We start from the raw sequence: 14,560 nt of genomic DNA, 5'->3' as shown, positions 1-14,560 counted from the left end.
GACGTGTCTTAGGACATGTCTTTTGGACACCTATATAATACTTGTAACAGATTTGGTCATCGATATAGAAAAAAAATAAAAGGTTGGTTATTGAATTCACACAAAATACATCATTCTCTGTTCTTATATTCTGATTTTATCCGGTTGAAAAGTTTGGATAACCACCAAATTGTTTCAATCTGAAATTGTTTGTCAAGACTTCAGAATAATCCAAGTTATCCTCAATTTTTTTACAACAAAGATTGAAACAAATTTGTTTTCTGAAGATGGCGAATAACGAATCTGTAAAAGATATGACTAGTAAGTTTGCAAAACCATACAAGTTTGAGGGACATGGCTTTAGAAGATGGCAAAAGAAGATGCATTTCTTGTTAACCACATTAAAAGTTGTGTACGTTTTGAGTACTCCAATGCGAGAAATGATTGAGGAGGAAACTGTAGAACAGACTAGAAGACACTGCAAATGGGAGAATGATGACTACATCTGTCGGGGTCACATCTTAAATTGTATGTCTAATTCTCTTTTTGTTATATACCAAAATGTTGAGTCTGCAAAAGAATTGTGAGATTCCCTTAAATCCAAGTACATGGCTGAAGATGCTTCTAGCAAAAAGTTTCTGGTTAGTAATTTTATTAACTATAAAATGGCTGATACTAGACCGGTCATGGAACAGTATAATGAACTGTTAAGGATTTTGGGACAGTTTGTTCAACACGACATGAAAATGGATGAATCCTAAGGGAAAGAATCAAGTCGGTAACTCTTCTGTAAATATGGTTGAAGATGGTGGATCTTCTAAGAATTCAAACAAAGACAATGGTAAGAAGAGGAAGTTTATAAAAATAATAATACCTCTTCCAACAAGAAACCAAAATTGACATGTTGAAAGTATGGCAAACCTAGTCATTTCAAGAAGGATTGTCGGGTTGGTAAAGGCAAGCATAACGCTGGTCCAAGTGGATCTAAGGATCCAGAAAAGCAACAAGGTCAGATTTTAATAAAAATTATAATTCTAGGCAGAATTATGTGTCACTAATTCTAGGCAAAATTATAAATGCCTCATAATACAAAATTATGAGGCATTTATGTGCATGATTATAATGTTGCATGGTGGATTGATTCTGGAGCAGAAAGACATGTTTGTAATGATCTTCGTTGGTTTGAAGATTTTCAACCAATCGAAGATGGATCTATGTTAAGGATGGGAAATGTTGCAACTGAACCAATAAAAAGACTAGGAAATGGTCTGTTCAGATGTCTCACTGGACGACAATGCCATCGCTGTAGTAGTGATAGTTGCCATATTGTAGTCAGGAAAGGTTATCATGCACACAGCTAGAGTGTTTTGATTGAAAGTGTTTGACATGAAACTATGAGACAATAGCTACCTCTAGTGATCCTTACATGTTCTGGATATCCAGCTCGAACTATATCCTTATATATCATAGAATCTCTTATGGTTATATTCAAAACCCTTGTTGAGCGAGTTTTGAGAATGTAGACGAAATATTTGTAATATGCGAAGAAATTGATGAAGAAATTGAGAAACTACTGAAAGCCAGAATAATATGCGAAGTCAAGTACCCGGAATGGCTGGCAAATGTAGTGATGGTGAAAAAAGCAAACGGAAGATGGAGAATGTGCATCGATTACACAGACTTGAACAGTGCATGCCCCAAAGACCCCTACCCTCTGCCAAATATTGATCAATTGATCGATGCAACCTCTGGGCACGTGATGCTAAGTTTCATGGACGCCTACTCGGGGTACAACCAGATCAAAATGAATCCCAGAGACATTCTAAAGACAGCCTTCATCACCCACAGGGCGGTCTATGCCTATGTAATGCTGCCGTTCGGATTGACTAATGCGGGAACAACATATCAAAGGGCAATGAATAAAATCTTCAAGGACCAGATTGGAAGGAACCTGGAATCCTACATGGATGATATGATTGCAAAATCCACAAGCTTCCCCGGGCACATAGGAGATCTGAGAGAATGCTTCGACAACTTGAGAAAATACTCACTCAGGCTCAATCCAGAAAAATGCCCATTTGGAGTAGGGGCAGGAAAATTCCTTGGATTCATTATAAGCAACCGAGGAATTGAAGCCAACCCAGAAAAGATAAAGGCAATCCAAGAGATGAAGGCTCCTAGAACACAAAAAGATGTGCAGAAGCTAGCAGGATCACTAGCTGCACTCAGAAGATTCATATCCAAGCTAGCTGAGAGATGCCTACCCTTCTTTGACCTGTTAAAAGGAGCAACCAACAAGAGAGAAGTCAATTGGAGCCAGGAATGCCAAAGCGTATTTGAAGAAATCAAAAAGTACCTTTCTCAACCCCTGTTTTAACGAAAGCTCAACCCGGGGAACCCCTATCCCTTTACCTGTCAGCAGGGGCCCTGGCAGTTGGAGCAGCCTTGATCAGGGAAGAGAACGGCAAACAGCAACCAGTTTATTATGTGAGCCAAGTGCTAAAAGATGCAGAGACCCGGTACCCGAGTCTAGAAAAGTTTGCTTTTGCCTTAGTCACAGCATCCAGAAAGCTAAGACACTACTTCCAGGGAAGAGAAATACGGGTTGTAACAAATCAACCATTAAGAAAGATAATACACAAGCCAGATGTCTCAGGGAGATTGGTAAATTGGGCAGTTGAGTTAAGTCAGTTCAATCTAAGTTTCATTCCTAGAACAGCAATCAAAGCCCAGGCTCTAGCTGATTTCATCATAGAATGCAATTTCCCAGAAGAAGAGCCCGCGCCCATGAGCATTGACCCTGAGAGAAACACAGATCAAGAAACAGAAGCCTGGGCTCTCAAAGTTGATGGTTCTTCAACAAATGAAAGATCGGGAGCTGGGCTCATCCTAAAGAGCCCGGAAGGATTCACAATTCAAACAGCAATCTCCTTTGCATTCTCAGCAACAAACAACCAGGCAGAGTACGAGGCCTTGATTGCAGGATTGAAGCTAGCAACAACACTCAGGATCCAGAATCTCAAAATCTACAGCGACTCCCAGATCGTCGTAAAGCAAGCAAATGGCGAGTACATAGCCAAGGATCCAGTTCTAGCCAATTACCAGGCTCTGGTCCAAAGCTACCTAGCCTCCATACCAACAGTCCAAGTCATCCAAATCAGCAGAGAGGAGAATTCAGAAGCTGATGCATTGTCCAAACTTGTTCAAAATTCATCAGACCTGGATTGCTCCTTCTACTTCGAAGAATTGCAGAAACCAAGCACAGAGTCTGAGGAAGTCATGGAGATAGAAAACAGTCCAATTTTAAAAATATTCGAAATTTGATATGAGATATCATAAGATTTTTTAAAACTACGATGATATATTAAATCGATTTATTTTTTATTTTTCACTTTAAAAAAACTAGCTTTTTAAAAAGAATTCTTCTAGATAAATAATATTCATTGATTAAGATAATATTGTACAAATATTTTGAATTATTTTGATATTTTAAATTATTTAAATAAAAGTTTTATCTATACTATATTGTGACATTTGATTCAATATATTTTATATTATTTAAAGAAAAAATATATATTATTCACTAATTTGAATGAATTAACCAGTTCAAATGATATTTATAAAATTTTATCAAATTGAAAAATACTTAATTTTAGGATAATAGAATACAATATTTTTAAATTATTATATGAAAAAATATTAGAGTAGTAATGAAAGGAACTTAAAAATGGTTTAAATAACGATATAACAATAATTTTTCCTTCGAATCCTTGAAAAAAATCATGAATATCAATAATAAGTCTTTATAATATATAATTTATTTTTATGTTACAACCATGATTGATACTCAGTTGCGTAAAAACTAGATATAGATTGTTTGTTAGTGATAATATGAATACCATATATAAATTATTGCAATTTATTTATTACATAATTTTTATTTTGAATAATTATAAATGCATGTTATTTAAGTAATCATTTGTCTCACTAGATATTAATAGTGATTAAAAATATACATAAATCAGATATTTAGCATATAAATAATTGAAATCATCGTAATTTATTAAGAAATGTAACATACTACAATATACATGCTACCACACACATATAACTTAATGTTACTTTGGTAACCATAGTGTAAATAAAAAACTAATATTTTTCCATGCATACATACGTTGAATTTCAAAAATGAACATTTTTTTATTAAAATCAACTTTTATATTAACAATAGTATAAATTTTACAATATTGTATATTATGATTGCAAGTCATCCTGATTTCAATTATGCATTTTTTATCATTTTAAATTGAGTAAGTTAATTGTAAATTAGTAGTGAACTCGGTAATAATATAGACCAGTACATATAGTTTATTTAAATAAAATTCAAAATTTTTGGTTAACTCTATATTCAACATAAATGTTATTTTTTAACTTTTTATTTGTAAACATACTAACGGCATTCTACAGATTAAGTATAATCGTTTCGTTTTAAACGTACAATGACTACCCTATTTATATTCATTCATTAATGTAAATTATACAACACAAACAATAATATATATATATATATTTTGCTTAATGGTTTATATTTGAAACATTGTGTAATTTGTTATTGTCTTTTATGAAAATAATACATATTGATAAACAATCAACTTGTATTTGATATACGTTAGACATTGTACAACATTTACATATAAAAAACAATTAAGAACATTATAATTCTAGAAAATGACCCGTGCCTCGCACGGGTTATTATGCAATATTAAATATTAAAATAGCACATACCTCATGATGTGTATGGAGGGATTGTGTACGCTGTATGTAATTATAATGATGTTTGAAGTAAATTTAAAATTATATTTAAAGTCATGATTGGAAATAAAATAGTGATTAAGGTTAAAAGGGTGAAATATTGCATATAAAGGTATTATAAAATAAATTTATAATTGGAGATGGCCTAAATAAATGAAACTGTATTCGGTTATGATATGGGCCTTAAAATTGGACACACCATGATACAAACAAAATTGTCTTAAAACCCTCAAATTTTACATAAAACATAATTCATTAACATCCTTCAAATAACAGATAATTCATATTACATGAGGAAAGTTTTTAAAGACAAAATAAAGCATGCCAACAGATAAATTCATTAAACAACTGCCATGGGTTGTTTAGGCCTAAACTCGAAACCTTGTACGATAAGGCCAGCCTTGAGTACATTTGTATCAGTTGACATAAATCGTGTCTCCACCTCATCATCATCATCTCTTGCACCAGTCTCAAACTCTGCTATCTTAATCTCCATCCATTTGTCCTTCCTCCACCGACTAAACTCTCCATTTCGTTGCTCAATGTTGTGTGCAGATGTTCTTGGATCAGGATAAACTATGCTAGCTTCATCATCAGGCACCTCCTCTCTTTCATTAACAAATCTAATGGATGTCTTTGCCGAATCAAGTCCGCAGGCATCCTCATATATTTTAAAGACAAGATATGTTTCATAAGTGGTGTGAGGAGACAACATTCCAATTTTCATTTTGCCACGAATATCAACACACCGCCCCTTGTCAAGTACAGCAACCTCCTCTGAAAATCTGTTCATATGATAATACATTGAGGCATGAATGCATGATACATGCGATGAGAGGACGACTTTAATCATATTCATCACTTACAATGCGTTCGGAATACGTGTAAACTAGTCAAACTGTTCGTGAGTTACTCGAACTCGGCTCGTAAAAAATTCCAATTCGGCTGGGAATTAATCAAGCCGAGCTCGAGTTCGAGCTCGAGGTTTTCAAATTTGTAACCGAGTCGAGTTCGAACTTCCGATTACTCGGCTCGTAAGGTTCGAGCCTTATTGAGTCTCTATTATTTTCAGTTATTTTTATTATAAAAATATTTTTATATTTTTTATATATTATTTATTTATTATTCAATCGAACTTGAGCCAAACCATCCTATTTTGAATTTTTTTTAATATTTAGTGAAATAAATTCGAGTTTTCAAACCGAACTCAAGCCTACTGAACTTTTTACATGAAATTAAAAGTTTGGTCGAGTTCAAAGCTCGAACCCGAACTATATTTATTGTGTTCGAGCCGAGCCACGGTCTAGGACTCGGCTCAACTGGCTTACACCCCTAGTTTGGAGTTGTTGCACACAAAACTACAATTTCTTGCGCAAAATTACCTCAAATCCTATTTTATTAAAATTTTAAAATCTGCTCATTAGAAAAGTGTTTTTACCAAAAAGGACGAGGAAGTATGCTTTTGAAAAAATACGACCTTGTAGTTCTAATTCTACTATTAAATCACATTTAAAATATTATTTTTTCATAAAATATGTGTATATCAATAATATTATAAAATATTAAATATCAAAATATGTGCATATCAAAAATATTATTAAATATTTATTTTGTGAAATAACACTTTCTCTATCAATACTATCATTTCTAACCGTAATTGCCTAAAGTGATTTACATCTTTTACAAGATAATGTCATGTGACCTGCATTTCATAAAATTGACTTGCATTCACGAATGGGGACCAAGAATAGTCAAAATTATTTAGATTTATCCTTAAATTGTAATTAGCTGGTTGGGTGTGACCGGTGAGGTGAAGTTATTCAAATTATTTAAGGTAATAGATCAGGCTACATGTAATATAGACTTCTTATTTGCATTCATATAGGAAATAAATATGCATAATGTTGTATTTAATTATCTTTATTAGCACTACTGTTTTACTATTTTCTGTTATTTTTTTGCCCAAAAAAGCCAATACCTAAAGAGATTGCAAATTTTAACAAAAAAGGTTTAGTCTTAGCTCAAAATTTTGTTATTAAAATGATATTATTAATAGATAAAAATGTGAATATTTTGAAAAATACCCTTCATAATAATGTTTTGCTATTTTATTTTCAAAAAAAGCATTCCATTTTATACTTTAAATAACATCTTTTATCAAAATATTAAGCAAAATTTATAATATATACATAATTTTTAAAAAAAATTGGTATTGTAGGTTAGGACTCTAAACAACCCATTAATTTGTCTTGTCACCTGATCCCTAAATGCTTCTTTTCAATTGAGGTATGCAGAAAATATAATACTACATTGTACAACTCAACACACAAGCTAACAGTTCCCAACTAGAGTGACCATAATTCCCACACTTATTAGTTTGTTATACTAGAAAGAAAATACTTATAATAAAGTTACTATGATTATATAGAGTGATGCACAAGTATTTGTAGTTAGAACCAGATTAGTATTTACCAAAATGTACATTTGCATATATGTAAATAATGCAACAATAATTATTCACATACCTTGAGTTACTATCATATAACAGCCACCACCAAGGAACAATGGCAAGCTGCCTAGCAGCTACCATTAAACATTTTTTTCCACTTCCTTTATCCAACCAAAAACTCTGTTAGAACAATAATGAGATCAAGTAATTAGACAATTTAACTAAAAGATTATGGACCATTCTCTTTTATCATGATACAAATACATAAGTAATCCAAAAATCATCATGAATAGTTCTAACTTCTAATACTTATTCATAATTTTTGGATAAATTATTGTAAATTTTTGGTTGTCAACTATCCAATCTTTACTCCCAATCATATAGTTATAAATAATCATATAGCTACAAATAATTCATCTAAACACTAATTTTTTTAATGGAGAAATTGAAGAGAATATGTCAATTTAGAACATTAATTACAAATAAAGAAATATTTAAATCTTTATGCCCTTACATTCATCAGTCTTTGAAGATAAGGGTACATCTATAATATGTAAAATGCAAAAACGGCAGGGAATAAATTTAAATATATGAGAAATTTTAAATATATGGAGTAATACACATGGTAAACTTCGGTCATCCCAGTCTTAAAAAGAATAATCTTACATTTCATTCAGTTGTTTCTATATATTGTTTTCCAAATTTGACATTTGATAAGCACTTAATTAAATACCAATAATGAAATCCCAAATACATATTAAAGAAAATAATATTTTATATTTTAAAACTAATTTTCACGGGGAACAATTATTTTATAATCATATTTTAATTAAAATATGTATAAGTATCTTAATGTTAATTAAACACATATTTAATTTTTATTTATAATCTTTTCTAACATTAATACATCTTTAAATCTCATCGTTAAATCTTTAGTATACCTATTTTATTTTTAAAAACCTTATTACAAAACTTTACATTATTGAAATAATTATTGAAATTATATTTAATGATTATTATTATTTTACATACATATAAAATAAACACATATAACTATTTTAATTAAAACTTATATTAACAGAAAAAATACTCGATCTAATATTTAAAAAACTATCTTAATTGAAATACAATTAATAGACAAGGATATAAAAACATAAAAAAATATCAAAATGTTAAATATTAAATATTAAAAATAATACAATGAAATAAAGTTAGTAAACAAATAATAATATCAAGAAATAATTGAGAGAATTACCACATTGCCATCGTCCAGCAAGATAGCAAAGTCACATAGAGAAAAATAAAGTTGTTTTTTCATGGTGTAAGTCAAGGTGGAGATTGGTCTCGTGAGAATTTGATTAATATCGGGTGGTAAAAATTTGTTCCATAACTCATCCGAATCACTGGCAGCCCTCAATTCTGTTGAAACACCTGAAGCTCTACATGTATCCTTGGGTGATGTGAATGATAATATTAACGATAGGCAATTCTCCGTAAGGTGCACCATCTTAGTTCTTTTGTGATGTATGATTTTCTTCCCCAAATTTGTCTTAAAGTTGATTGTAATGATATAATTTGTTTTTTATTATCTTTGCTCCCTTATTTTTAACGGTACCTACCAGAAAGGTTTAGATGTTTCTAGATTTAAGCTAAACGGGCCTATACCTCAAGGTCCATCATGACCCATATTTTTTAAGGTCCAAAATTTTGATGACCGGTCTACACAGCTCATTTGAAAATAAAATGTTCACAAATTATTTAAACTAGTAATCTTCCCCGTGCTTCGCACACGTAAATTCCTTGCAATATACAAAAGTATTAAAAAATATTGATTTTTCAAATAATGATTTTGCAATATACAAAAATATGAAAAATAATGATTTTTTGTAAATTTAAAAAATTCTAAGAAATATAAAAATTGAATGATTTATTAAAAATGAAATATTATTATAAAATGCAAAATTTATTTGTAAAAATTTTATACCGAAAATATATCATTTCGTAATTGTATCTCGTACTTAAATTTCGATTAAGAAAACTTTTATGTTAGTTGAATTAACAAAGTCGATGTTACATTTTTGAAAATTTTTGAAACTTATGATTCTAAAAAATGTTAAACTATTATACATAAATTGCTTGGAGAGTTTTTTTTAAAAAAATTATAAAAAAACGCTTGGAGAAAAAAAATTTAGGTTAAAAAATTATTAAATAATAAAATAATAGTTGTGTCATGGTTAATATTAAAATAAATAGGTGACTATTTATGTTATAAACATTATTGTAAAAACGACACGGCCCCTTACTTTGTAAGATAATATTTTTCTTTTGCTCTAGAAATTTTTCTTTTTTAAAAAATTACTTTGAAAATTATAATTTAATAGATGTAAAATATTAAAGAAAAATAAAATATTTAAAATCCGTGCAGTGTGCAAATGTTCTTGAATTAAAAAACAATGACTATATGTTTAGTCCAAACCTAACCACATAATTAATTTTAAATATTACTATGCTTTAATTTGAACTCTATTAATATTTATATGCAACAATCTCAAGTTTACCTTTTTAGATCTTAGTTATAAGATTTAATAAATATACAAATATTTATGTTTATCTAAAAAAATATTTACAAATATGTACATTTGATCTAGTAATTTTATGTTTATTGTAATAAGATTGAAAAAACTTGTTAAGTGTAATTTTTACAAATTTGTGAGTTTATTTTCTCTAATTATAATATTTTATATTTACTTGTCTTTGTCTATAGATTATTATTTATAATATCTCTTTTTGCACCATTTTTTTAACCTAATGTTAAACATCAAATCATAAAACAATTCTACCAATTAAAATTTAGTACACACTATATTCTTACAAGTATAACAAAATGGCAAATTATTTTTCTTTAAAGTTAGATTAATAGAGAAAAAAACACTATTATGTCGGATTCGATTGATCTTACATTTCCAAATTTTTTAATCTCAATAACAGGTTACTCTGGACGATCACGATTAACAACTTGAACAAAAAAAATGTCTTCTCTCTCAAAGGTTAACAGCTATGGGGTTGCTGCCAAACGGGAAAAAATTTAAAAATGAGGGGACTAAGGAAGGTGAGTTGAAGGTAGCTAAGAAGGGGTTTAGTGCTGAGAGCTTTAAACGGAAGCTTTAAATCAGATCCATTGGAGAAGCTTGAAAGGTAGGGGAGGGTTGGAATGGAAGGAGAAGAGTAGAAGTGTAGGAAAAAGTCAAGGTGAAAGGGGAAATGTCAAGACTTATGCGCAAGCATTAAAGAATGAGAAAGACAAGATGGTGGATGTCAAAAGAGTTGTGGATGAGGGGGAGTGGCAAATGGTGCAAAGGAAGAAAAAGGTAGGGAAAGCAAGAATGGAGTCAAGTTTCACGATTTTTCTGTATAATATTCCGGGATAGTGCATAGCTAGGGAAATTTGGAATTGCTTGAGGGGTTCAGGGGTTATTTTGGATATAATTATGCCTGGAAAAAGGGACAAAAGAGGGAAAATATATGGTTTTGTCAAGACAACTTCGGAGCTTGAAGCCGGTACAATTATTCTTAATGTTAAGGGAAAGGGGGGTTTAGGATCTTATATTCATATGAGTCTTAATGAAAAAAGGTTAGTAGAGATCAAGGAAAAGGAGATTTTAGGGTGTACAAAGATAATGTGGTTGGGTCAAATCAGATTAGGAATAGGGATGACTATAATAATATTAAAAAGGATGTTGTCAAAATGAATGCTGAGGTTGGAAATAAGCATGAAAATGGAAATCAGGAGAAGGAGTTGGGGGTTGAAATGTTTGAATATATTGAAGCAGTAGTAGATAAAGAAGTTGAGGAGGGTTTATATGATACCAAAGTGGCTTTCTCAAGAACTGATGAATCAGCGAGCTCGTTGCAAAATAAGTTACGAGTAGAAGGGATAGAACAGGTCAATGTAGTGGGATTAACTTCTCGAAAGTTCTTATTAGCTAGTATGCGTGACAAGGGGTGGGAAGAATATGCAGATAAGCTTTTTGAGAAATGGTTTAGGAGTCTGAGAAAATTTAAAGATGACGATCTGGTTGTTTCCAGGACAGTATGGTTACAAAGCTATGGGATCCCAATGAATGTGTGGTTAGAAGAAAATTCGAAGGGCTATACGAGATGGTTGGGGGATTGGATTAGTTGGTCCTATCAGAAAGATAATGAGAGTGAGTTTTTTAATCCAGTCATTTGTAAATGGGAAGGAGCTGAAGAATAAAATGGGTTCAATGAGTTTATCTGAAGGAGAGATTATATCAAAAGTTATGAAGGAGCATGGTAGAATGGAGTCAAAAGATAAGGACTTAAAAGTAGATAGGGAAGTGAGTACTAGTCAGGCTGTGGAATCCAAAGTTGTAGCAGTAAGGGGAGTCAAGGCTACTCGAAAGGAAATGTAGGTGTTCTTCAGGAACTTGAATTGCGTAAAAAGGTGGAGGTGTTGGAGGTGGATGGAAAAGTGCATGAGGGGAGGTTGGTTTTGTTAAATAGTCAAGCTGCAGAAGAAGTGGTTAGAACAAACTCTAAATCAACTAGTAAGGATTTTTTAAGTGAGCTGAAGTCTGGAGAGACAAAGAACATAGTGGAAAAGTCTGACAGTTTAGAGTCTGGTGTTTTTACCGGTACTTCACAAGGTACTTTGTGTAATAAAATTATTAAGCTCAAAGTCAAAGGAGTAGGTAGACCTAAAAAGAAAGGTAAAAAGTTTAACAATCCTTTTGACTTGAAAGGACGTGTTAATTTAGGATGTAGGAAGTATCTTGGGAGAAATAATAGGTTAGGCCCTTGTTTAGGGTTTGGAGGTAGTTTTGTGACTTTGTCAGGAAACAAAGAGGTAAAAAGGAAAGAAGCTGCTAGAGAAATAATAGATTGTGCTGAACAAATTGGGCTAAAGGTGTTAGGGGATAGAGAGAAAGTTATTATTGGGATAGCAGAGCAGCTGCAAAAAGGAGAATTGTAAGATTGAAGTAGTAAAGAAGTTGTACTATAGTAAAAGTAAACCATTATGTCAGTAAAAGATATAAGAATAATATCTTGGAATTGTAGAGGGTTGTGTAATGGTGTGAAGAGAAGAATGGTTAAAGATATGATCAAATCTATAAGAGTTAATATACTGTGTTTGCAGGAAACAAAATGTATGGAATGGAATAAATTTTGGGAGAAATCCATTTGGGACAGTGGTCAAGTAGGATGGCTTATACAGAATTTAGAAGGTTTGTCAGGGGGACTGATTTTAGCATTGGATAATTTGTGTTATAAAAATTTAGGCTCGGCTTCAGGAAAAACTTGGCAGTGGGTTCAGCTCAAATGCATTTTAACAGATGAAGTTTTTCATATAGTCAATGTGTATGGTCCTTTAAACTTAAAAGGTAAGAGGCAATTTTGGGATGAGATATCAAAAATCTTACTTATCACAGGAAATGAGTTGGTGTGTGTGCTTGGGGACTTTAATAGTATTATGGATGAAAAAGAGAGTGTCAATTGCACATATAGAAGATTAGATGTGCAGGGTTTTAAAGATTTTATTAAGAATAATAATTTGTGTGAGATTGGGTTGATAAATGAAAGTTTTACTTGGTTTGGTCCTTTTGGAAGGTTTAGTAAGTTAGACAAAGTTCTGGTGAATGATAGTTGGTGTGCTCGAGATAACTGGGAAGTTATGGAAATTAATAGGATGATATCGGATCATAGACCTTTGTTGATGTATGCTTGTAAAATTCGGAATGATCCAGTGCCTTTTAGGGTGTTTAATTGGTGGCTGTATGATGAAGAGGTTAGGGTGAAAATGGAAAATTTTTGGAAGCTAGGTAAAGAAGCTAGGTAAAGAAGCTAGAATGCAAGTGAATATTCAAGTCATGTTAAAGAAATTTAAGTTGGGAATGAAACAATGGTGCAAAGGAGCTAAGGATAAGCTAGAGATTAAGATTAAAGAGGTAGAAAACATATTGGAATGCTTAGATGGGAGTCATGTTGGAGGAGAGGAAGTTGTTAGGTGCCAAGTAAGATTAGCTGATAGTTATAGGAAAAGGGATTCAATGCTAAGGCAGAAAGCAAGGATTAATTGGAATCTGCAGGGGGACAAAAATACAAAATTTTTTAATAAAGTGATTCAGAAAAGGAGATGTCGAAATAAAATTGACAGAATTGTTGTGGATGGAAAGGTTGTAACTGAAGCTCAGGAGGTCAGAATGGTTTTTTACAAGTACTTTAAAGCTATATTCAATTCAAAAAAGATGGAATGTTTGGAGGTGGGGTCACTTATAGATAAGAGGTTAAATAAGGAAGAAGTGTTGTTTTTGGAGAGGGATTTCTGTATGGAGGAGATAATAATTGCATTGAAATCATTCAGTAGTGATAAAGCTCCTGGGCCAGATGGATTCAACATGAAGTATATTAAGGAGTTTTGGCCTTTTCTAAAGGATAAAGTGTTGGAAGGGTTTAATTCGTTTGCTAATACTGGATGTCTTCCTATATGCTTTAATTCTTCATTCATAGCTCTGGTTCTTAAGGCCAGGGTACCAAATAAGCCAAGTGAGTTTAGACCTATAAGCTTAATAAATAGTGTTGCTAAAATTTTAACTAAGGTGTTGGCAAATAGGCTAAGTACAGTTTATGATAAGTTGGTAGGCGTAAATCAGCTTGGTTTTGTAAAGGGTAGGCAGGCTGCTGAAAGCATCTTCATAGTAAATGAGGTGTACCACAGTATGAAGAAGTCAAAGAATAAAGGTTTGATCTTAAAATTGGATTTTGAGAAGGCTTTTGACTCTGTAAATTAGAGTTTTTTGTTCAGAACTCTAAAGTGTTTGGGCCTGGGGACCAGATGAATTAAGTGGATGGAGGATTTTTTAAGTCAATAAGGATATCTGTGCTGGTTAATGGTACACCTACTAAAGAATTCAGCATGTCTAATGGTATTAGACAAGGGGACCCTCTTTCTCCCATGCTTTTCAATTTAACGGGAGAGGTACTAAGCAGTATGTTAAATGCAGCATGTTAAATGCAGCAAGTGAGCAAGGAATCATTGAGGGCTTACAATTGGGAAAGGAAGGTAAGAAAATTACTCATCTGCAGTATGCTGATGATACAATAGTTTTTTTACATGGAAATGAGAAATCCATTCTGGGAATAAAAAAAGTATTACAATATTTTCAGTTGTTGTCAGGTTTGAAGATTAACTTCCAAAAAAGTAGCATATACTCTTATCATATTCCAAATTCAGAACTTAATTTTATGGCAGAAAGGTTGGGTTGCATATTAGGATCTTGGCCTTTGGTTTATTTAGGGAGT

The 14,560-nt window shown here is 31.9% G+C and overlaps 1 protein-coding gene across 1 annotated transcript; it reads right to left on the bottom strand.

Annotated features, from left to right (window-relative positions):
* Window positions 1-5,131: 5,131 nt before the first annotated feature.
* LOC141704164 (putative F-box protein PP2-B12) lies at window positions 5,132-8,747 on the bottom strand. Its single transcript, XM_074507473.1, has 3 exons — window positions 8,496-8,747; window positions 7,317-7,420; window positions 5,132-5,576 (listed from the first exon to the last, which is right to left on the bottom strand). Exons 1-3 carry the CDS (start codon window positions 8,745-8,747, stop codon window positions 5,132-5,134), a joined length of 801 nt encoding a protein of 266 aa, XP_074363574.1.
* Between the last annotated feature and the right edge of the window lie 5,813 nt (window positions 8,748-14,560).

Source organism: Apium graveolens, unplaced genomic scaffold (genome assembly GCF_009905375.1).
Source record: "Apium graveolens cultivar Ventura unplaced genomic scaffold, ASM990537v1 ctg750, whole genome shotgun sequence".
In the NCBI taxonomy this organism is placed as follows: Eukaryota; Viridiplantae; Streptophyta; class Magnoliopsida; order Apiales; family Apiaceae; genus Apium; species Apium graveolens.
The sequence above is the reverse complement of the archived record's forward strand: the minus strand, read 5'-3'. Positions and strand labels throughout refer to the sequence as shown.